This window comes from Struthio camelus, chromosome 28 (genome assembly GCF_040807025.1).
Source record: "Struthio camelus isolate bStrCam1 chromosome 28, bStrCam1.hap1, whole genome shotgun sequence".
NCBI classification, from domain to species: Eukaryota; Metazoa; Chordata; class Aves; order Struthioniformes; family Struthionidae; genus Struthio; species Struthio camelus.
In genome coordinates this window covers 1,565,902-1,588,632 of record NC_090969.1, presented here as the reverse complement: position 1 = coordinate 1,588,632, position 22,731 = coordinate 1,565,902, and the positions used below count along the sequence as shown (strand labels likewise).

At 68.4% G+C, this 22,731-nt stretch overlaps 2 protein-coding genes across 10 annotated transcripts; both read left to right on the top strand.

The window, feature by feature from the left end:
- Nucleotides 1-4,444: 4,444 nt before the first annotated feature.
- LOC138062516 (nuclear receptor subfamily 1 group D member 1-like) lies at nt 4,445-16,167 on the top strand. The gene is made up of 8 exons (XM_068921076.1): nt 4,445-4,502; nt 9,220-9,498; nt 10,214-10,302; nt 10,424-10,568; nt 11,540-11,856; nt 12,906-13,091; nt 14,036-14,246; nt 14,329-16,167. Exons 1-8 carry the CDS (start codon nt 4,487-4,489, stop codon nt 14,523-14,525), a joined length of 1,440 nt encoding a protein of 479 aa, XP_068777177.1. The 5' UTR covers nt 4,445-4,486; the 3' UTR covers nt 14,526-16,167.
- Nucleotides 16,168-17,253: 1,086 nt separating this feature from the next.
- On the top strand, nt 17,254-21,784 carry MFSD5 (major facilitator superfamily domain containing 5). 9 transcript variants are annotated; one of them, XM_068921080.1, is made up of 3 exons: nt 17,254-17,396; nt 18,389-18,553; nt 19,877-21,784. In XM_068921080.1, exon 3 carries the CDS (start codon nt 19,930-19,932, stop codon nt 21,286-21,288), a length of 1,359 nt encoding a protein of 452 aa, XP_068777181.1. In that variant the 5' UTR covers nt 17,254-17,396; nt 18,389-18,553; nt 19,877-19,929; the 3' UTR covers nt 21,289-21,784. The 9 variants fall into 9 exon arrangements, with proteins under 9 accessions (XP_068777181.1, XP_068777182.1, XP_068777183.1 ...); XM_068921081.1 differs by having other exon boundaries at nt 17,256-17,383; nt 18,432-18,553; XM_068921082.1 differs by having other exon boundaries at nt 17,273-17,383.
- The last annotated feature ends 947 nt before the right edge of the window (nt 21,785-22,731 follow it).

Genomic DNA, 22,731 nt, shown 5'->3' with positions numbered 1-22,731 from the left:
CCGCTGGCATGACACACTTGCACATATGGGCACACGGCCACGCGCGGTGCACCCACGTGGCGCCCCCACGGCACACGCGTGCTGCACGCTGCACGCGGGTGCGTTGCGCCCCCACGGCCCCCGCGCGCGTTGCCCCCGCGCTGCACCCGCTCCGTGCGTGCACGCATTGCCCCCCCATGCTGCACACGTGTACATTGCACCCATACGGCACCCACCCTGTGCGCATGTGCATTGCACCCACCCTGCACACATGTGCATCGCCCCCATGCTGCACACATGTGCATTGCGCCCATGCAGCACCTACCCTGCGCACGTGTGCGTTGCACCCACACTGCACACAAGTGCATTGCACCCACACTGCACCCACCCTGTGCACCCATGCATTGCACCCACCCTGCGCACATGTGCATTGCACCCACCTTGCACACGCGTGCATTGCACCCATGCTGCACTCACCCTGCGCACGTGCGTTGCAGCCACCCTGCGCACGCATGCACTGCACACTCATGCATTGCACCCATGCTGCACCCCTCTGCACACACATGCGTTGCACCCACACTGCACACGCGTGCATGGCCCCCACGCTGTGCCCACGTCACACATGCGTTCATTGCACCCACACCCAGTGGCCTCGATGGTGACCCCCCAGCCCCATAGCTCCCACGTCCCCCATAGGCCCCTCTGTCCGTCCCCAGCCCCACAGGTCCCCATAGCCCCCTATAGCCCCCAAAGGGATCCTGCAGCTCCACAGGTCCCCATAGCTCCCTGTGGTCCCCATAGGTACCTACAGCCCCCTATAGCCCCCATAGGTCCCTATAGCAGCCCCTCAGCCCCATAGGTCCCCATAGCTCCCTGTGGTCCCCACAGGTCCCTATAGCAGCCCCCAGCCCCATAGGTCCCCATAGCTTTCTGTGGTCCCCATAGGGACCCCCCAGCCCCTCAGGCCCCCTAGCCCCCCGAGCCCCCGCAGGTCCCTGTGGCAGCCCCCAGCCCCACAGGTCTCCATAGCTCTCTGTGGTCCCTATAGGTCCCTATAGCAGCCCCCAGCCCCACAGGTCCCCATAGGGACCCCAGCCCGCCAGGCGCCCGAGCCCCCCGGGTGCCCCGAGCGCCCCGGCCCCTGCGGGCAGGGGAGGCCGGCGGCCGCCCAGCCGTCAACTCATCTCGCCTCATCGGGAAAAAATGTCCCGGGCCGGGGCCGGCCCCCCAGGGCGCCCGCACACGTGTGCACACGCGTGTGCACGCCCACGGCCCCCGCGCCCCCCCTCCTCTCCCCTCCCCTCCCCTGCCCGCCACCGCAGCATGGGATGTCACGAGCGGGCCGGCCTCAGCCCTGGGGGGGACACAGGGCCCCCGGGGTGGGGGGGACAGGCAGGAGGGGGGCACGTGGCCTGGCAGGGGGTGTCGCGGGGGCGCCCGGCTGTGCCGCGGGCGCTGCCTGTCCCCAGCGCCCCCCCCCGCCGCCCTGGGGCAGCTCAGCGGCTTTAGGGGCTATAAATACCCCGAGGCGGCGGGGCCGGGCCGGGGGGGCTGCGCCATGGGGTTGGCCTGCCCCGGCTGGCGGCCCCCCGGCCCCATGGTCTGCCCTGCCACCCGCTGTCCCCCGTCCTGCCACCCCCCCTGGGACCCCCCACCCTGCTGCCCCCCACCCCATCACCCATCCTGCCACCCCCCCTGCTGCCCCCCACCCTGCAACCCCCCCTGGGACCGCCCACCCTGCTGCCCCCCATCCCATCACCCATCCTGCCACCCCCCCTGCTGCCCCCCACCCTGCTGCCCCCCACCCCATCACCCATCCTGCCACCTCCCCTGCTGCCCCCCACCCTGTAACCCCCCCTGGGACCCTCCACCCTGCTGCCCCCCATCCTGCCACCCCCCCTGCTGCCCCCCACCCTGCAACCCCCACGGGGATCCCCCATCCTGCTGCCCCCCGCCCTGTCACCCTCCTTGGGACCCCCCACCCTGCTGTCCCTCACCCTGCTGCCCCCCACCCTGCTGCCCCCCAGCCTGCTATCCCCCCTGTTGCTCCCCACCCTGCTGCCCCCCACCCTGCTGCCCCCCAGCCCGGTGCTGGCCCCCGGCAGACCGCCCCGGCTGCCCCCCCCGCTGCCCCTCTGGGTGCCCCCCCCAACGCTGCGCCGCCTGTCACCCGGAGCTGTGCACCAAGTGAGGGGGGGAGCAGGGCCCCGGGCGGCCCCGGTGAGTACGGGGGAGCTGGCGGGGGGGTGGGCACCCCCAGCGCAGGGCAGGACCCCCTCCCAACTGCCCAGCGGGGAAACTGAGGCCCGGGCAGGGCTGTCCCTGTCACCCAGCCTGGGGCACCCGGCCTTGCATGAGGGGGGTCGGGCAAGCGCGAGCGGGGATGGGTACAGGGCTGGGGGGGTGCTCAGGGGCTCAGGGGGGTGTGCAGGGCTGGGGTATTTGCACAGGGGCTGGGGTATTTGCACAGGGATGGGGGGTTGCTTAAGGCTGGGGTATTTGCACAGGGTTGGGGTATTTGCACAGGGATGGGGGGGTGCTCGGGGCTGGGGTATTTGCACAGGGGTTGGGGTATTTGCACAGGCTTGGGGGTTGCTCAGGGCTGGGGTATTTGCACAGGGATGGGGTATTTGCACAGGGGTTGGGGTATTTGCACAGGGATGGGGGGTTGCTTAGGGCTGGGGTATTTGCACAGGGGCTGGGGTATTTGCACAGGGATGGGGGGGTGCTCAGGGCTGGGGTATTTGCACAGGGGCTGGGGTATTTGCACAGGGATGGGGGGGTGCTCAGGGCTGGGGTATTTGCACAGGGGCTGGGGTATTTGCACAGGGATGGGGGGGTGCTCAGGGCTGGGGTATTTGCACAGGGGCTGGGGTATTTGCACAGGGTTGGGGGGGTGCTCAGGGCTGGGGTATTTGCACAGGGGCTGGGGTATTTGCACAGGGTTGGGGGGGTGCTCAGGGCTGGGGTATTTGCACAGGGATTGGGGTATTTGCACAGGGGCTGGGGCATTTGCATGGGGAAGGAGGGGGAAGACCCAGGGTTGCTCCGGGGACAGCAGGGGGCCGGGGTGTCCCGGCCCGCGATGCCCTGTCCGCGTGGGTTTCCAGCACGTGGCAGCGTGCAAGCATGCATGGGGGGGGGGGGGATCGTGTGGCCAGGGCCCCCCCGCTCTTGCGCCGCACGGGGCCACGTGCTGCCGGGAAGTCACGCCGAGCCCTCCCCGCTGCACATGCCTGCCTGGTGCTAATCCCCGTGCAAGCGTGCCGGCTTAGCGCCCGCCGCGGGGGAGCCTGGCTCCCACGTGCCTGCGGAGGGATGCCTGCGCCCTGCCCACGTGCCAAGCGCAGCCTTGCAGCTGGAGGATGCAGGCGTTGACGCTGTGCAAAACGGATTGGGGGGAGGCGGGGGTTGCGCACGGGCCACGGTGTGCACTGGGCCATCTGGACCGTGCAGGGGGCACACGCGCTGTGCCAAGGTGTGCAAGGCCCCCTCGGTGCTGTGCCAGGCCGTGCAATGTTGTGCACCGCAGTCATGCATCGCGGCGCTGAGATGGGCAGCGCTGGGCATTGCAGCCGTGCACTGCAGCACCGAGATGGGCAGTGTTGGGCACCGCAGTCATGCATCGCAGCACCGAGATGGGCAGTGCTGGGCATTGCAGCCGTGCACTGCAGCACCGAGACGGGCAGTGTTGGGCACCGCAGCCGTGCACTGCAGCACCGAGACGGGCAGCGCTGGGCATCGCAGCCGTGCACTGCAGCACCGAGACGGGCAGCGCTGGGCATCGCAGCCGTGCACTGCAGCACCGAGACGGGCAGCGCTGGGCATCGCAGCCGTGCAGCGGGGCATTGCTGAGCAGAGCCGAGCGGTGCGGTGCGGAGCCGAATACGGCCGAGCGGTGCCGAGCGGTGCCGAGTAGTTCCGATTATGGCCGAGCGATGCCGAGCGTTGCCGAGCAGTGCCGAGCGGTGCCGAGCGGCGCCGAGCGATGCCGAGCGATGCCGAGAGATGCCGAGCGGTGCCGAGCGGTGCCGAGCGGTGCCGAGCGATGCCGAGAGATGCCGAGCGTTGCCGAGCGTTGCCGAGCGGCGCCGAGCGATGCCGAGAGATGCCGAGCGGTGCCGAGCGATGCCGAGCGATGCCGAGCGGCGCCGAGCGACGCCGAGCGATGCCGAGCGGTGCCGAGCGATGCCGAGCGGTGCCGAGCGATGCCGAGAGATGCCGAGCGTGGCCGAGCGATGCCGAGCGGTGCCGAGCGATGCCGAGCGGCTCCGACCCCGCAGTGCAGGCGGCGCGGCGCCGCCCGGCACGTGCCCGCGCGCGAATGTGTGTCAGTGGGGCAGCGCGGGCGGTCACGTGCGGGCGCCGCATGAGCGGGGCCGCGGCGATGCCAGCGCGAGCCGCCGCCGCCGCCGCCGCCGCCCCCGCGCGCCCCGGCCCCGGCCCCGCCGCGCCGCCCCCGGCCCCGGCCCCGCGCCGCCGCACCGCCCGCCCCGACCCGGCCAGCATGGAGAGCAGCGCGGGTAAGGCACGGCCCCGGCGGCGTCCTGCACCGCGGGCACCGGGCGTCTTTGCACCACCGCGTCCCCTGCGCCGGCGACACCGGGGCATCCCTGCGTCCCGGGACCTCCTGCACCGGCGACACCGGGGCATCCCTGCGTCCCGGGTCCCTTGCACCGGGGCATCGGGCATTCCTGCATCCCGGGCATCCCTGCGTCCCGGGGCTCTCTGCAACCCGGGACCCCCTGCACCGGGGACACCGGGCATCCCTGCGTCCCGGGTCCCTTGCACCGGGGACACCGGGCATCCCTGCCTCCCGGGGCTCTCTGCGTCCCGGGACCTCCTGCACCGGGGACACCGGGCATCCCTGCATCCCGGGGCTCTCTGCAGCCCGGGACCCCCTGCACCGGGGACACCGGGCACCCCAGTGTCCTGGGTCCCCTGCACTAGGAACTCCCTGCATCCCTGCATCCCGGGACCCCTTGCATTCCTAGACCCCGTGCACCTCGGGACCCCTGCACCGGCTCCCCCGGCATCCCTGCATCTGGGGACCCTCTGCACCGGGGACCCCATACACTTCCCGGGACCTCCTGCACCCTGAATCCCCTACACCGAAGACACCAGGCATCCCTGCATCCCGGGACACCTTGCATCCCTAGACCCTGTGCACCTCGGGACCCCTGTGCCAGGGATCCCCGGAACCCTGCACCAGTGACACCGGGCATCCCTGGTGTCCTGGGACTCCCTGCAGCCCGAGACCCTCTGCATCCCTGCACCCTGGGACCCCCTGTACCGTGCACCTTTGTACCCTGGGCATCTTTGCACCCTCATATTCCCTGCACTGGGGACACCAGGCATCCCTGCACCCTGGACTCCCTGCACTGTCTGTCCTTGCACCCCCCGAAATCCCTGCACCCTGGACTCCCTGCACTGGAGACATCGGGCATCCCTGCACCTTGGGGACTTCATGCAGTGGGAGCACCCTTCAACCTTGCACCCCTGGGCTCCCTGCACACCAGGACCCCCCTGCACCATGCATCCTTGCACTCTGGGCATCCCTGCACCCCTGGACACCCTGCACTGGGGACACCAGGCATCTCTGCGTCCCAGGACCCCCTGCACCCTGGGGACCCCCCCGCACTGGAGACACCCGTGCCCCAGAACCCTGCACCCCTGGGGACACCGAATGTCCTGCACCCCTTGCACCCTGGCATTGCCTGCACTGGGAATACCAGGCACCCTGGAACCCCCTGCACCCCAGGACCCCTGTACCACCACCCCCAGGCACCGCAGGACACTGCACCCTGGGGATCCGTGCAGGGTGTGACGGTGTCCGTGCACGGTGTGATGGTGTCCATGCACGGCTGTGTCTCCGGGTTGGTGCACGCGTGTTTTACCCCCGCACTCGCGCTGTACACGCACGTACAGCGCGTGCAGAGCATATGGTGTGCGGGCAGGGCTGCGTTGCGTGTGTGTGTCAGCCGGGGCGAGGGTTTTCCCCGAATCCCCCTGTGCCTGGCTGAGTCACGGGGACGCCTCTCGGTGCAGGCCGGGCACCCTGGCACCCGTCTCGCCCTGGGGCTGGGCTGCGGGCGTTGCAGGGCGCCCGGCGCCGGCAGGGACGGGGGGCTGGCACAGCCCCTCACCCCGATGCTGCCTGATGTCTCTGAGGTTTCCCAGCGCAGCGTGGGGCTGCGTTGCTGGCCGGCTCCGTGCACCGTGCCCAGCTCTGTGCATCGTGCCCGGCTCCGTGCATCGTGCCTGGTGCACTGTGCCCAGCTCCGTGCATCGTGCCCGGCTCCGTGCATCGTGCCTGGTGCATCGTGCCCAGCTCCGTGCACCGTGCCCGGCTCCGTGCGCCATGCCTGGTGCATCGTGCCCGGCTCCGTGCATCGTGCCCAGCTCCGTGCACCGTGCCTGGTGCACCGTGCCCGGCTCAGTGCACCGTGCCTGGGGCCACATGCCCAGCTCCGTGCCAGGGTCCCTGGGGTGATGGCAGCTCTGGGGACGTGGCAGCGCGAGAGCTCGGTGCCCACAGTTGGGCTCGTTCCCGCCACGACTCTCCGTGGTGGCGGCTCTTGTGGGCTGCGCGGTGGCACCATGCTGGGCCCTGCTGGCCACCCCCGTGGGTGGCCTGGTGACATCATGTGGCGTGTATTAGGGTCTTGGTGATGTCATGATGGTGAGCGCCGGGGTCTTGGTGACTTCACAGTGGCGAGTGTTGGGGTCTCGGTGACATCATGATGGCAGGTGTCAGGGTCTTGGTGACATCACAGTGGGGCTTGTTGGTGTCTTGGTGACGTCACAATGGCGTGATGCCATGGTGGTGAGCGCCAATGTCTTGGTGACATCATGTTGGCATGTGTCAGCACGTCGGTGACATCACAGGGGCGCGTGGCGGCGTCTGGGTGAGCTCACGTTGGTGCCTGCGGCTGACGTCACGGTGGCACGCACCAGCGACCCGGCGGTGACACGGCGGCGGTGCCCCGTGGCCCCGGCTGGGGGCCACCAGCCACGGTCCGCTGGCCGCCCGCCACGCGTGGGGCTGCGGGGCGCAGGTTCGGGGCGCGCCGGGAGGGGGCAGCGGGGCGTGCGGGCTGCCGCACATGTGTGTGCGTGCATGCACACGCGTGTGTGGTGAGGTGCGTGCATGCACACGCGTGTGCCGCGGAGTGCGTGCATGTACAGGTGCGTGCGTGTAGGCATGTGCTGCAGATTGCGTGCATGCGCAGGCGTGCGTGGCGGGGTGCGTGCATGCACAGGCGTGTGCCGCGGAGTGTGTGCATGCACACGCGTGTGCGGTGGGGTGTGTGCATGCACAGGCGTGTGCGGCGGGCTGTATGCATGCACACGCGTGTGCACGCGCCGTACCAGGCAGGCGACAGCCCCGCCGCCGCCGTGACCCAGTTCATTAGTGGGCGGTGGCGGCGGCGGCGCGGGGAGGTCAAGCCAGGACACCCTTCGCCCGGCCCCACTGCCCCCCCCAGCTCTGCCCCACTGCACCCTCTCCCCATTGCACCCCCTCCCCACTGCACCCCCCCATTGCACCCCCAAGTCTGCCCCACTGCACCCCTCTTGCACCGGGTGTCCGGCGGGGAGCGGGGGGCACGGAGGGGTGCAAGGGGGGGGCTGTAGGGTGCACTGGGGGCCCATGGGGTGAAGTGGGGACAGCGGGGGGTGCAAAGAGGGGCAATGGCGGGTGCAGGGGGGGCAGTTCGGGGTGCACTGGAGCAGTCTGGGGTGCAACAAGGGCTTTTGGGGCACCGTGGGGCAGTTGGTGTAATGGGAGCATTTTGGGGTGCGACAAGACCCCTTTTGGGGTGCAATGGGGACCATAAGGGTGCAGCAGGAGCATTTTGGTGTGCCACGGCATATTTTGGGGTGCAGCGGGGCAATTTGGGGTGCAGCAGGGGCAGTCTGGGGTACAGCAGGGCTGTTTGGGGTGCAGTGAGACAGTCTGGGGTGCAGCAGGGTATTTTAGGGTGCAATGAGGCAGTCTGGGGTGCAGCAGGGCAGTTCGGGGTGCAACGAGGCTGTTTGGGCTGCAATGAGGCAGTTTAGGGTGCTACAGGGGCAGTTCAGGGTGCAGCAGGGTATTTTAGGGTGCAATGAGGCAGTTTGGGGTGCAACGAAGCAGTTTGGGGTGCAGCAGGGGCAGTTTGGGGTGCAACGAGGCCGTTTGGGGTGCAGTAGGGGCAGTTTAGGGTGCTACAGGGGCAGTTCAGGGTGCAGCAGGGTCATTTTGGGGTGCAGCGGAGCAGTTTGGGGTGCAGTGGGCCACTCCGAGCAAAACGGGGTGCAGGAGGGACCCCCCCACACACCACCCCGGAGCCAGGGGTGCAAACGCACGTGCGCGTGCCCCCGCGTGTGCCGGGCCCCGCGGCGCTGGCGCGGCCCCCCCCGCCGCCCCGGCCGCCGCGGCTCAGCCCCGTGTCCTACTTTCGGCGGCACGTGTGCCGCTGGCCCACATGGCCCGGGGCGGCACGCGTGTGCGCCGGCGCACGTGGGGCCGGGCGCGGGGTGCACCCGCGGCGGGGTCCCCCGCCACCACCTGCGCCCCCGTTTCGGCTCAGCCGGGGTGAGGGGCGCATCAGCCCCGACGCCAGGGTGAGGGGCACCCTCTGACCAGCGGGCAGGGTGAGGGTCGCCCAGGCTCCACGCCGGCAGGAAGGGCGTCACAGCCCCGAGGCCAGGGCGAGGGGCTGCCAGGTTCAAAACAGAGGTGAGGGGTGCTGCAGCCCTGACGCCAGGGTGAGGGGCGCCCTCGGCCCAACGCCGGGGCGAGGGGTGCTGCAGCCCCGAGGCCAGGGTGAGGGGCACCTAGGCTCAAAACCTGGGTGAGGCGTGCCGCAGCCCTGATGCCAGGGTGAGGGGCATCCGGGCCTGAATGCTAGGGTGACAGACCCCCCCCCTCCCGCCCTGACACCAGGGTGAGGGTCACAGACAGCAGGTCCTGCACCCTCAGGCTAATGCCAGGGTGAGAGGCACTCAAGCCTCCATGGCACAGTGAGGGGTGCTGCAGCCCCAACACCACGGTGAGAGGGCCCCCCTCCCCGGCACCAAACCTGGCCTGAGGAGCACCCGCACCCCAACGCCAGGGTGAGGAGCCCCCGGGCGCAACACCGGGTGGCAAGGGGTGCCGCAGCCCTGATGCCACGGTGAGGGCCACCCACGCCCTGACACCAAGACGAGGGCCACCCCGGGCACTGACCTGGCCCGTGTGTCCCCCCACCCCCACAGGCGGCGTGATCCTCTACGTGGGCTCGACGGCGGGCAGCAGCCCCGCGCGGGGCAGCCCCCCCGGCGCCCCCTCGCCGCCACTCTCGCTGCCCCCGGCGCTGGAGGGGCTGACGCTGGTCGAGCTGGGGGTGCCCCCGCCGGCGCCCGCCGCCCCCCCCTCGCCCAAGGTGGCCTTCCAGTTCCCCGAGGGCGGCCGCTGCCCCGGGCCCGGCCAGTCGCCCCCCGCCGCCCCCCGCACCGGCCCCCCCAAACCCAACAGCCTCACCGGCACCTTCGCCAGTAAGGGGGGACCCAGGTGTCTGGGCTGCTCTCTGCCCCTTTGGGTGGGTGGGGGTCCCTTGGAGGGGTCTCTGGGGGGGTCCCTGGAGATGCTGGGGGGCCTGGGGAGATCTCTGGGGGTGTCCCTGGGGGTGTAAAGGGGTCCTTCAGGGTCTGGGGGGGGTCCCTGGGGGTGCAGGGGTATTCCTGGGGGTGCAAGGGGGTCCCTTGGGGGGTGAAGGGGGGTCTCTGGGGGGGTCCCTGGAGATGCTGGGGGGCTTGGGAAGGTCTTTGGGGGGGTCCTGGGGGGTGCAAAGGGGTCCTTGGGGGTGGAAGGGTATTCCGAGGGGTGCAGAGGGGTCTTTGGGGGGTCTGGGGGGGTGCAGAGAGGTCCCTGGGGGGGGTGCAAGGGTATTCCTGGGGGTGCAAGGGGGTCCCTTGGGGGCCTGGGGGGGGACTCTGGGGGTATAAGGGAGCCCCTGGGGGGTGCATGGGCATTCTGGGGGTGCAGAGGGGTCCTGTGGGGTCTGAGGGGGTCCTTGGGGGTGCAGAGGGGTCTTTGGGGGTGCAGAGGGGTCTCTGGGGGTGCGTATGGGGGTCCCTGGGTGTTTGGGGTTGCAGAGGGCTTCAGGGGTCCCTGGGGCAGTCCTGGGGGGGGCAGAGGGGTCCCTCGCAGGTTTGGGGGAGGTCCTGGGGGGGGGGTCCCAGGAGTGCTGAGCCTACCGTGTCCCCCCAGAGACGGGGGGGATGGTGCTGCTGTGCAAGGTGTGCGGGGACATCGCCTCCGGCTTCCACTACGGCGTCCACGCCTGCGAGGGCTGCAAGGTGGGCCGCGGGGGTCCGGGGGGGCCCAGGGGTCTGGGGGGCTTGGGGGGGGCAGGAGGTTCCAGGGGGATCCCTGGAGGGTCCCCAGGGGTCCCCAGGGCTGACGCCGCGGCCCCCCCAGGGCTTCTTCCGCCGCAGCATCCAGCAGAACATCAGCTACAAGATGTGCGTCAAGAACGAGAACTGCCTCGTCGTGCGCATGAACCGCAACCGCTGCCAGCACTGCCGCTTCAAGAAGTGCCTGGCCGTCGGCATGTCCCGCGACGGTGAGCCCCCCGGCTCCCAGTGCCTCCCAGTGCCTCCCAGTGCCTCCCAGCGCTCCTAGAGCGTCGCGGTGCGCCCAGTGTGCCCCGGCTCCCAGTGCATCCCAGTGCATCCCAGTGCATCCCAGCGCTCCTGGAGCATCGCGGTGCGCCCAGTGTGCCCCGGCTCCCAGTGCCTCCCAGTGCATCCCAGCGCTCCTGGAGCATCGCGGTGCGCCCAGTGTGCCCCGGCTCCCAGTGCCTCCCAGTGCATCCCAGTGCATCCCAGCGCTCCTGGAGCATCGTGGTGTGCCCAGTGTGCCCTGGCTCCCAGTGCCTCCCAGTGCCTCCCAGTGTATCCCACTGCTCCTAGAGCGTTGTGGTGCGCCCAGTGTGTCCCAGCTCCCAGTGCCTCCCAGTGTATCCCAGCGCTCCTAGAGCGTCGTGGTGCGCCCAGTGTGTCCTGGCTCCCAGTGCCTCCCAGTGCCTCCCAGCGCTCCTAGAGCGTCGCGGTGCGCCCAGTGTGTCCCAGCTCCCAGTGCATCCCAGTGCATCCCAGCGCTCCTAGAGCGTCGCGGTGCGCCCAGTGTGCCCCAGCTCCCAGTGCATCCTGGTGCTCCCAATGCATCCCGCTGGTCATAGAGCATCCCAGTGCATGCCGATACTCCCAATGTCCCCTCGCTCCCTGGGTGTCCCCCGGCTCCCAGTGCTCCCAGTGCATCCCACTGGTCCTAGAGCATCCCAGTGCTGCCAGTGTCCCCCTGCTTCCAGGGTGTCCCCAGGCTCCCAGCGTCACCCATCTCGCAGGGTGAGAGCATCCCGATGCTCCCAGCGCATCCCAGTGCCCCCACTCCATCCCGCTGCACCCCGGTGCTCCCAGAGCATCCCAGCGCTCCCAGTCCCTCCCAGCGCATCCCAGTGCTCCCAGTCCCTCCCAGTGCATCCCAGCGCGGCCGGGCGGTGGCAGCGCTGACGGGGCGCCGGTGCCCCCGCAGCCGTGCGCTTCGGGCGCATCCCCAAGCGGGAGAAGCAGCGGCTGCTGGACGAGATGCAGAGCTACCTGCAGCGGCTGGGCGAGGGGCCGGGGGGGCCGGGCCCCGAGGCGCCCCCCAGCCCCGACGGCCCCGCCGAGGAGGCCATCGGCGCCGTCGCCCGCGCCTACCGCGCCATTTTCGGCAGCGGGCCCCCGGCGGGCGCCTACGAGCCCCCCGAGGGCGCCCACTGCCCACCCACCGCCCGCTGCCCCCCCTGCGAGTTTGCCGGCGGCCCCCCCCGCGCCTGCCCCTGGCAGCCCCCCGGCCCCCGCGGCATCGTGAGTACTGGGGAAACTGAGGCACGGCGGGGTGCGGGGGGGGGGCGGTTCCTCTTGCTGAACACTTGGGGGGGGAACCCAGGGGCCCGAGACCCCCCCCCATCCCAACCCCTTGGGGAGGGCACCCAGGGGTCCACTGCCCCCAACCTCTCGAGACGGGCACCCAGGGGTCTGAGACCTCCCCAACCCTTTGAGACAGCACCCAGGGGTCCAAGACCCTCCCCCAACCCCTTGGGACGGTCACCCAGGGGTCCGAGACCCCCTGGCCCCTTGGGACAGGCACCCAGGGGTCCAGCCCCCCCCAGCCCCTCGGGACGGGCACCCAGGGGTCCAAGCCCCCCCACACCCTTCGGACGGGCACCCAGGGGTCCAGTCCCCCCCAACCCCTTGGGGAGGGCACCCAGGGGTCCAGCTGCCCCCGACCCCTCTGGACGAGCACCCAGGGATCCAGCCACCCCCCCAGACCCCTCGAGACGGGCACCCAGGGGTCCAGCCACCCCCCGGACCCCTCCGGATGGGCACCCAGGGGTCCAGCCACCCCCCGGACCCCTCGGGATGGGCACCCAGGGATCCAGCCACCCCCCAGACCCCTTGAGACGGGCACCCAGGGGTCCAGCCACCCCCCGGACCCCTCTGGACGAGCACCCAGGGATCCAGCCACCCCCCCAGACCCCTTGAGACGGGCACCCACGGGTCCAGCCACCCCCCGGACCCCTCGGGACGAGCACCCAGGGATCCAGCCACCCCCCCAGACCCCTTGAGACGGGCACCCACGGGTCCAGCCACCCCCCGGACCCCTCGGGATGGGCACCCAGGGATCCAGCCACCCCCCAGACCCCTCAGGACGGGCACCCAGGGGTCCAGCCACCCCCCGGACCCCTCGAGATGGGCACCCAGGGATCCGAGACCCCCCCGGACCCCTCGAGATGGGCACCCAGGGATCCAGCCACCCCCCAGACCCTTCGAGACGGGCACGCAGGGATCCGAGACCCCCCCGGACCCCCTCGGGACGGGCTCCCAGGGGTGGCGGGGGCTGACGCGGGCCCCAGGCCTGCCCGCTGAACCGCAGCCCGTGGTGCGGGGCGGGCGGCAGCCGGCAGCAGGCCTGGCAGGACTTCTCGCGCTGCTTCACGCCCGCCGTCACCGAGGTGGTGGAGTTCGCCAAGAGCATCCCGGGCTTCCAGGCCCTGGGCCAGCACGACCAGGTGCTGCTGCTCAAGGCCGGCACCTTCCAGGTGAGCGCGGGCAGGCCGGCGGGCGCCGCGGGGCGGGCACGGCTCGGGGGGGCTGCACGCGTCTGTCTGTGCGGGCAGCCCGGCGCGGGGGGCACGCGCGTGTATGCGCGTGGCGCTGCCCTGGGGGCGTGCACACGCATGTGTGTGTGTGCATACGTGTGTGTGGGCACACATGCATGCACAGCGCTGCCCTGGGTGCGTGCATGGTGCTGCTGGGGGTGTGCATGTGTGTGTGTGTGCGCACGTGTGTGTGTGTGTGCACATATGCATGCACAGCGCTGCCCTGGGTGCATGCACGGTGCTGCTGGGGGTGTGCGTGTGTGTGTGTGTGTGTGCGCACGTGTGTGTGTGCACATGCATGCACAGCGCTGCCCCGTGTGCATGCACAGCGCTGCCGGGGGTGTGCGTGTGCACACGTGTGTGTGTGTGTGCACATATGCATGCACAGCGCTGCCCTGTGTGCATGCACAGCGCTGCCGGGGGTGTGCGTGTGCACACGTGTGTGTGTGCGTGCACATATGCACGCACAGCCCTGCCCCGTGTGCATGCACAGCGCTGCCGGGGGTGTGCGTGTGCACACGTGTGTGTGTGCGTGCACATATGCATGCACAGCGCTGCCCTGTGTGCATGCACAGCGCTGCCGGGGGTGTGCGTGTGCACACGTGTGTGTGTGTGTGCACATATGCACGCACAGCCCTGCCCCGTGTGCATGCACAGCGCTGCCGGGGGTGTGCGTGTGCACACGTGTGTGTGTGCGTGCACATATGCATGCACAGCGCTGCCCTGTGTGCATGCACAGCGCTGCTGGGGGTGTGCGTGTGCACACGTGTGTGTGTGTGTGCACATATGCATGCCCAGCCCTGCCCTGTGCATGCTCGGGGCGGGCTGGCACGTATCTCCGTGCCTGCGCCCGGCACCCACGCCGCTGCCGGCCCTCTCCCCAGGTGCTGATGGTGCGCTTCGCGGCGCTCTTCCACCCGGCGCAGAAGGCGCTCACCTTCCTCAGCGGCGACACCTACTCGCTGAGCAGCCTGCGCGCCCTGGGCATGGGCGCCCTCCTCGACGCCATGTTCGACTTCAGCGAGAAGCTGGCGGCGCTGGCGCTCGACGCCCAGGAGCTCGCCCTCTTCATGGCCGTGGTGCTGCTGTCGGCGGGTGAGCGGGGCCGGGGCGGCGGGGCTTTCGGGGCCGGGCGGCGGGACGCGGCGGGTGCTGACGCCCGTCGTGCGCCCCGCAGAGCGGGCGGGCATCGCGGCGGCCGAGGCGGTGGAGGCGCTGCAGGAGACGCTGCTGCGGGCGCTGCGGGCGCTGCTGGCCCGCCGGCGCCCCGAGGACGCCGGGCTCTTCGCCCGCCTGCTCCTGCGCCTGCCCGACCTGCGCAGCCTCAACAGCCAGCACGCCGAGAAGCTCCTCGCCTTCCCCATCGAGCCCTGAGTCCCCGGTCACGGCTGCGCCCCCTCGGGGACTTCCACCCCCCCCCCAGTCCTCCCGGGGGGACGGGGACGCCCCCACCGCCTCGGGGATGCTCCGGGGATGGGGACGTCCCATGGCCTCGGGGATGCTCCAGGGATGAGGATGCCCTGGGGACGGTGATGCCCCACGGCCTTGGAGATGCTCCAGGGATGGGGATGTCCTGGGGATGGGGATGTCCTGGAGATGGGGACGCCCCACCACCTTGGGGATGCTCTGGGGATGGGGACACCCCATGGCCTCGGGGATGCTCCGGGGATGAGGATGCCCTGGGGACAGTGATGCCCCACGGCCTTGGAGATGCTCCAGGGATGGGGATGTCCTGAAGATGGGGATGCCCCATGGTCTCGGGGGTGCCCCAGGATGGGGACGGCGGCACACTGTGGCCTTGGAGATGCTCCAGGGATGGGGATGTCCTGGAGATGGGAATGCCCCACAGCCTTGGGGATGCCCCAGGGACAGAGACACCCCAGGGACAGCAGCAGCCTGTGGCCTTGGAGATGTTCCAGGGATGGAGATGCCCCACGGCCTCCAGGATGCCCCAGGGACAGGGCCGCCCTGGGGACAGGGACGCCCCACAGCCTCGGAGATGCTCCAGAGATGGAGACGCCCCATGGCCTCGGGGACACCGCCAGGGACGGGGACACCCTGGGGACAGTGGCACCTCGTGGTGTTGGAGATGCTCCAGGGATGCAGATGCCCCGGGGATGGGGACGCCCCACAGCCTTGGGGACACTCTAGGGATGGGGACGCCCCATGGCCTCGGGGACATCCCCAGGGATGGGGCTGCCTTGGGGATGGGGGCACCCCAGGGACAGAAGCAGCCTGCAGCCTTGGGACATCCCGGGGACGGGAACGCCGCCAAGGATGGGGCACCCTGTGGCCTTGGGGGTGGCCCGGGGATGGGGATGCCCCTGATGACGATGGCACTCCGGGGAGGGTGAGGCCCTGCGGCCTCGGGGGTGACCTGGGGATACCCCAGTGACGATGGCACCCCAATGACAATGGCATCCTGGGGATGATGGTACCCCAACAACGATGGCCCCCCATGCCCTCGGGGACACCGTGGAGATGATGGCACCACCGGATGGCAGTGACACCCTAGGGGACAATGACACCCTGATGGCGATGATGCCCTGTGGCCTCAGGGACACCCCAGGGGCCATGTCACCCCGATGGCAACAGCACCCCGATGGCGGTGGCACCCTGATGAGGATGGCACCCTCACGATGGTGGCACCCCGATGACGATGGTGCCCCAGGGACGATGGCACCCCGGGGATGATGGCACCTCGATGATGATGGCCCCGTCCCCGCGGTGCGTCCCCCTCCCCTCCCGCCTGCCCTGCCTCAGCCCCAAGGCCAATTTGGGCCGTTTTGGGGCTTTTTGGAGCAAGCGGGGCTCCCGCTCCCTCCCTCCCGCCCAGGTTTGGGGCAGGGAGGTCCCCGAGCTGGCTGAGGGACCCAGGCATCCGGGCCCTCTGGACACATATCAGGGCCGGGAAGGGGGTGGGGGTGGGAGGGCGAAACTTTGCACTTTGGGGCTGGGGCACCGCTGCAAAAGGTTTATTTTTTGTCTAATCTTGAAGTGCAATAAAGGAAATAGTAAACGGAAAGTGGCGGAGCGCTGGGCTGCGGCTGCGCGAGAGGGCCCCCGGCCACCACCCCCCGGCCACTGCCCCCCGGCCTCTCACAGCTGCCCCATACCCCCCAGGGCTGCCCATAGCCCTGGCAGATGCCCCACAGCCCTCACAGCTGCCCCACGGCTGCCCACGGCCCTCGCAGCTGCCCCATGGCCACCCCACGGCCCTCGCAGCTGCCCTACAGCCACCCTGCAACCCCCACAGCTGCCCTAGAGCCCTTGCAGCTGCCCCATGGCTGCCCCACGGCCTCCACAGCCCCCCCACGGCCCTCGCAGCTGCCCTACGGCCACCCTGCAACCCCCACAGCTGCCCTAGAGCCCTTGCAGCTGCCCCATGGCTGCCCCACGGCCTCCACAGCCCCCCCACGGCCCTCGCAGCTGCCCTACGGCCACCCTGCAACCCCCACAGCTGCCCTAGAGCCCTTGCAGCTGCCCCATGGCTGCCCCACGGCCTCCACAGCCCCCCCACGGCCCTCGCAGCTGCCCTACGGCCACCCTGCAACCCCCACAGCTGCCCTAGAGCCCTTGCAGCTGCCCCATGGCTGCCCCACGGCCTCCACAGCCCCCCCACGGCCCTCGCAGCTGCCGCACGGCCACCCTGCGGCCCCCATGGCTGCCTCACGGCTGCCCTGTGCCCCCCATGGCTGCCTGGTGGCCCCCCCAGCCCCCCCCAGCCGCCCCACGGCCACCCTGCGGCCCCCACGACCCTTGCGGCTGCCCCACAGCCCCCACAGCCACCCCACAGCCCTGCCACAGCGCCCATCAGCCCCGCAGCTGCCCCATGGCTGCACCGTGACTGCCCTGCGGCCCCCCCGGCGGCCCCCCGGCCCCCCGGCCGCCATGACAGGCTTCGGCCTGGCCCCCTGCAGCCCCCACGGTCGCCATGGCAACGGTGGGGGGGGCGCAGCACCATGGCGATGGCTGGTGTCTCATCCCCGTCTCCCCCCACCAGGGGGTGGGTGGGTGGCCTGTTATTTTGGGGGGAAGGCTCCGTTATTTTGGGGGGGGGGGGCATAGGGGAGAGGTCAGGCCGGGCGGGCGGGGCGAGCGCAGGGCCCGCGTCACGTGACGCCTGCCAAGATGGCGGCGGCCGCGGCGGCTCCGGCCGCGGCGACGCGGAAGCGGAAGCGGGTGCGCGCGGGCGCCGGGAGCGCGCGGCCTCTCCCCCCGCTGAGGGGCAGGTGGGGTCGGGGGGTGAGTGTGGGGCCGGGGGGTCAGTGAGGGGCCGTGTGGGGCCGGGGGGTGAGTGTGGGGCCGGGGGGGGTCAGTGAGGGGCCGTGTGGGGCTGGGGGGTGAGTGTGGGGCCGAGGGGGGGTCAGTGAGGGGCCGTGTGGGGCTGGGGGGTGAGTGTGGGGCCGGGGGGGTCAGTGAGGGGCCGTGTGGGGCTGGGGGGTGAGTGTGGGGCCGAGGGGGTCAGTGAGGGGCCGTGTGGGGCTGGGGGAGTCAATGTGGGGCCGAGGGGGTCAGTGAGGGGCCGTGTGGGGCTGGGGGGCTCAATGAGGTGCCGTGTGGGGCCGGGGGGGGCTCCGTGAGGGGCCGTGTAGGGCCAGAGGGGGTCAGTGAGGGGCCGTGTAGGGCCAGAGGGGGTCAATGAGGGGCTGTATGGGGCCGAGTCAGTGGGGACACTGCAGGGGCCCAAGGGGCTGTGTGGGGCCAGCTGGTGGGGTCACCGAGAGAGGCCCTATGGAGCTGTGTGGGGCTGGAGGCTGTGGGTCCCTGGGAGGGGCTCAAGGGGACTATGGACTGTAGGGTTAGATGGGGCTGAGAGGTCACTGAGAGGGGGGGCTGTGGGGCTGGGGGGTCACTGAGAGGGGGGCTGGGGGCCTCTGTGGGAGGGGCTGCCTGGGAGGGAGCCGTGGGGTCAGTGGAGACATACAGAACAGGGGCTGTGGGGTCTGTGCAGTGGGGACGTATAGATCCGGGGGGCTGTGGGGATGTATAGGGCAGTGGGGGGGGGATGACTTGGGGGGCCTTAGGTAGGGTGTGGGGAGGGGGCTGCCAGGGGCAGAAGAGTGACATGGGGCCAAGTTTGGGGGGGGGGGACAAAAAACCCAGAGGTGCCTTTTGGGCACGAGCTGCCCCAGGGGCTGCAGGGGCTGGAGCTGCCGTGGGCTCGGTGGCTTTGCCTGGGGCCGCCCATGCTCAAAACTTGCGGCCACTCACGGTCTTCACCCGTCTCCCGGCAGCAGGGACAGACCCTCACCCTGTTTTCTCACGCCCCGGGATCAGGGGGACGTCCGCTCTGGCAGGACAGCGGCTCACGGCGGGGGCCTGGCATCTCCGGGAGCTGGTTGCAACCCATAGGACTGTCCGGATGCTGCGGGGCTTCCCCTGGAGCAGAGACCACCCAGGTGAGCTGGGGACAGGTGACAGGGTGAGACGGTGGTGGCCCTGGCTGCCTGCCCAGCCCTGCCCTGCGACTACACAGACCTGTTCGCCTTATTTTATTTTTTTTTTTTTTAAGTCACCTGGAAAGATTCGGCTGCAAGGCAGCAGCGAGGAAGATGTGAGGGGCAGGCTGGAAATGAGGATTAGGGACAGGAGCAGGGGACAGCCTCTGTAGTGCCTGGGGACAGGCAGGCTCTGGACATAATACAACTGGGAAACCAGAGGTTTTAGTTTTTTGGATTTTTTTCTTAGGCTGTTTTAGCACTTCTGTTCAAACACTTGGTTTAGGAGTGAAGCCAAACCCTTGACAGACAGATCCTGGATCTCGTCAGTCCTCCCGGCATATCACGTGCTTTTTCTTACCCTGAGGACTATCCCATCCCCATAGAATGCAAATAAAACAGGATGTGACTTTATTTTTCCTGCTATTAAACAGCTTTTCTGTTTGCAATTTGCCCTGAACCCCTTGGCTTTCTGGGTAGGCACAGGAGAGTCATCAAAGAGTCTGAAACCAACTGTGCTGCCAACGGCCTTGTTCTCACTGCGGACCGCTTCTTCTAGGGCTTGTGCTCACGGCGCAGATGGGAGCAGGATGGGGCTGGCGCCATGGGATGAGCCACAGCCGAGCCCCAAGGGACAGGCTGGGATGGCAGGTCACTGTGGGGAACGCTGCGGATGGGGACTGTAGCTTCACCTCCTGGCAGAGAGGCAGAAATTAGTGTACAATGGGGTGGAGGGTTGAGGCTTGGCTGGAGGTGGAGCTGTCCTTTCCTCCGCCTCTGCGGATCGGCTTGTCACTGGGGAGCAGAGGTAGAGGGACAAGGAGGCTCCTACGAGCGATCGCGGAGGAGCCGCAGGATGGGCTTTGCACTCTCCATTTCTGAGTGATGGCACTTCTGGTGTTGCCTTTATGGAGACCAGTCTGTGACCTGGCAGACCAGTGTCCTGTGGAGTTTTTCCTGCTTCTCAGACCGAGTTTCGTAACTGCTTCGCTCCACCCTGTGGCTCTGCAGTAAATGCAGCCCTTCCCGTCTGCCGCAGCCCTTCCCATCTCCCAGCCGGAGTCAGCTCTGCCTGCGGCTTGTGTCCTCATGGGCATCTGACCCAGGGTCCAAGAGCTTTGAGGGCTGACAGTTCAAAATCAGCTGCTGAGGAAGGACGGCCTTGGGGTGCCCAGGTGTCCCGGCTTGCGTGGGCAGAGCAGCAGAGCGGTTGCTTCGGGGCCACTCCTGCAGAACAGTGCACCTCCCATCCGGATGTCACGGCATTTTCTTCTCCTCTCTCAGGAGCTTCGCGGTAGCCCTCTCTCCCAGAGATGCCCGTGACGCTCTGAGGCACCATGCTCTTCACCGCCTATGCCGCCTTCGCCGTCCTCTTGGCCGTATGCTTGGGCTTGGAGTTCTCCGCCTGCCGCTCCAAGCTCACCGGTAGCGCGTGCACCAACCCGGCTTTCCTCCAGTTCCAGCGGGACTACTACCAGGTGTATTTCCTGGCTCTGGCCGCCGACTGGCTGCAGGGCCCCTACCTCTACAAACTCTACCAGCACTACCGCTTCCTGGAGGGGCAGATTGCCATCATCTACGTGTGTGGCTTTGCCTCCAGTGTCCTCTTTGGGCTGGTCTCTACGTCCCTGGTGGATTGGCTGGGCCGGAAGAAATCCTGCATCCTCTTTTCTTTGACCTACTCGGTCTGCTGCCTCACCAAACTCTCCTGGGATTACTTTGTCCTGGTGGTCGGGAGGATATTAGGCGGCTTGTCCACAGCGCTCCTGTTCTCCGCCTTCGAGGCATGGTACGTTCATGAGCATGTGGAGCGCTACGACTTCCCGGCGGAGTGGATCCCCGCCACCTTCTCGCGAGCTGCTTTCTGGAACAATGTCATTGCCATTGGGGCCGGGGTGGCAGCCAACTTCTTTGCGGAGTGGCTGGGCCTGGGCCCGGTGGCCCCTTTCATGGTCTCCATCCCCCTCCTCATGCTGACGGGCATCTTTGCCATGAAAAACTGGGATGAGAACTATGGGAAGAAGAGGGCACTCTCCAAGACCTGCATGGATGGCTTGAAGTGCCTCCTCTCAGACCGGCGCGTCCTGCTCCTGGGCACCATCCAGGCTTTGTTTGAGAGCGTCATCTACATCTTCATCTTCCTCTGGACACCTGTGCTGGATCCTCACGGCTCACCTTTGGGCATTGTTTTCTCCAGCTTCATGGCAGCTAGCATGGTGGGCTCTTCTCTCTATCGGATTGCCATCTCCAAAAGGTACCACCTCCAGCCCATCCACATCCTCTCGCTCTCTGTCCTCATGGTTTTCTTCTCCCTCTTCATGCTCACTTTCTCCACCAACCCTGGCCAGGAGAGCCCTTCTGAATCCTTCCTGGCTTTCCTGCTCATCGAGCTCTCCTGCGGGCTCTACTTCCCTGCCATGGGCTTCCTCCGGCGGAAGGTGATCCCGGAGAAGGACCAGGTGGGAGTGATGAACTGGTTCCGCGTCCCCCTGAACCTGCTGGCCTGTCTCGGCATGCTCATCCTCCACGACAGTGACTACAAGACGGGCACCAGGAACATGTTCACCATCTGCTCCGTGATGATGGTGATGGCACTGCTCGCCGTCGTCAGCCTCTTCACCATCGTCCGCAACAACGCGGAGCTCTGGGTGCCCGCTCCGCAGGGACAGACGGACCCGTCTTCCCCTGAGCTCTGATGAGCTGTTGGACCGCAAAGTTGGCGCCTTTGCGAGATGGCCTGTGAGCTTGGGGGAGCGAGTATTGCTTGTAGCGTGTCAGACCCCGAGACTCCTGCCCTGCTGGTGGAGGGGGGTCCGTGGAGCCCCCGCGGGGGGAAGCAGCTGTGACCGGTCAATGCTTGCGATAGAAGCACCGTCACAGATGACAACGGCGCAGGTGAGCCTCCGGTTGACTGGTGATTCCCGAAGCATCCCAACCCGAACTGCCTCCATCTCCTCCCTCACATCTTCTCTTGTGCAACTGCCAAATGTCTGAGGTGGCAGGGAAGGCTGTTACGGAAGGTGAAGTATTGGAAGCGCACACTGCTCAGCGCTGGACTCCTTGGGATAGCTGGAGGCGAGCACAGGGACGAGACGCTGTCCGGGCGCTGGATGTGTTACCCCTGGCTGCTCCGCACACCGAGCTCAGCAGCCCTCTCTTTTTTTTTTTTTTTTATTTTAAAGAAAATAAAAACCGACAATGGTTGGTTCGAGACCTGCGTGCTTCTGGTGCTTTGCAAAGCTCAGGAGGTGCTGCTGGGTTTCCCTCTGTGCCTTCCTTGGCGTGTCGCTCTCCTTATTTCCTCCCCAAAGCAGCCCGTTGCACGCTGCTCGGTGTGCAGAGAGGTTGGCCTGGTGGACACCAAACCTCGTCACTTCAAGCAGGAGTGCACGCTGATCCGTGCGTGCGTCAGTGCCCCTGTTGCACCAGAATTCGTGCCAGACAGTGGCAGTCCCTTTGCACAGGGATCTGTGCATGTGCTCGTGGTTCTGTTGCACTGATCCGTGTGCGCTGACAGTCCTGCTGCACGGGGACCTGTGTGCATATCAGTGCCTCACTACACGCTGATCCACGCACGCGCACGTGCCCTGGTGCACACGGATCCCTGCGTACGCTGGCAGCCCTGCTGCGCACGGATTCGTGTGCACAGGGACAGCCTGTTGCATGAGGATCTCTGCGCACACACACAGGGGCACCAGCTGCACGCTTTCCTGCACACCAGCACTGTGTTGCATGCTGATCCCTGTACTCTTGCACTCCGTTGTACAAGGATTGCTATGCACTGGCACCTCGTTGCGCACTGACCCTGCACACTGACTCCTCGTGGCACAGAGGCCTATGCACGCTGACACCCGTTGCACACTGATCTGTGTGCGTTCCAGCTTCCCCCTTGCACAGGGGTCCCTGCACAGCAGCTCACTGTTGCACGCTCGTCAGTGTGCACATGGGCTCACTGTTCTACAAGGCTCTGCGCACCCTGACACCCTTTCCACTCCCGTATGCAGGCCTGTTGCACAAGAGTCTGTGCACACCAGCAGCTTTTGCACACTGCTCGGTGTGCACACTGGCTCCTCACTGCGCAGTGGTCTCTGTGCACTCATCTGTGTGCACAACAGCTCCCTGGTGCAAAGGGGTCTGTG

What these genes read in the sequence shown, in the direction of transcription:
- LOC138062516 (XM_068921076.1), top strand. An exon ending in CCTCACCGGCACCTTCGCCA is followed by an intron (nt 9,499 to 10,213) that starts GTAAGGGGGGAC and finishes GTGTCCCCCCAG; the next exon opens with AGACGGGGGGGATGGTGCTG. An exon ending in ACGCCTGCGAGGGCTGCAAG is followed by an intron (nt 10,303 to 10,423) that starts GTGGGCCGCGGG and finishes CGGCCCCCCCAG; the next exon opens with GGCTTCTTCCGCCGCAGCAT.
- MFSD5 (XM_068921080.1), top strand. Translation starts at nt 19,930, where the DNA reads ATGCTCTTCACCGCCTATGCCGCCTTCGCCGTCCTCTTGGCCGTATGC.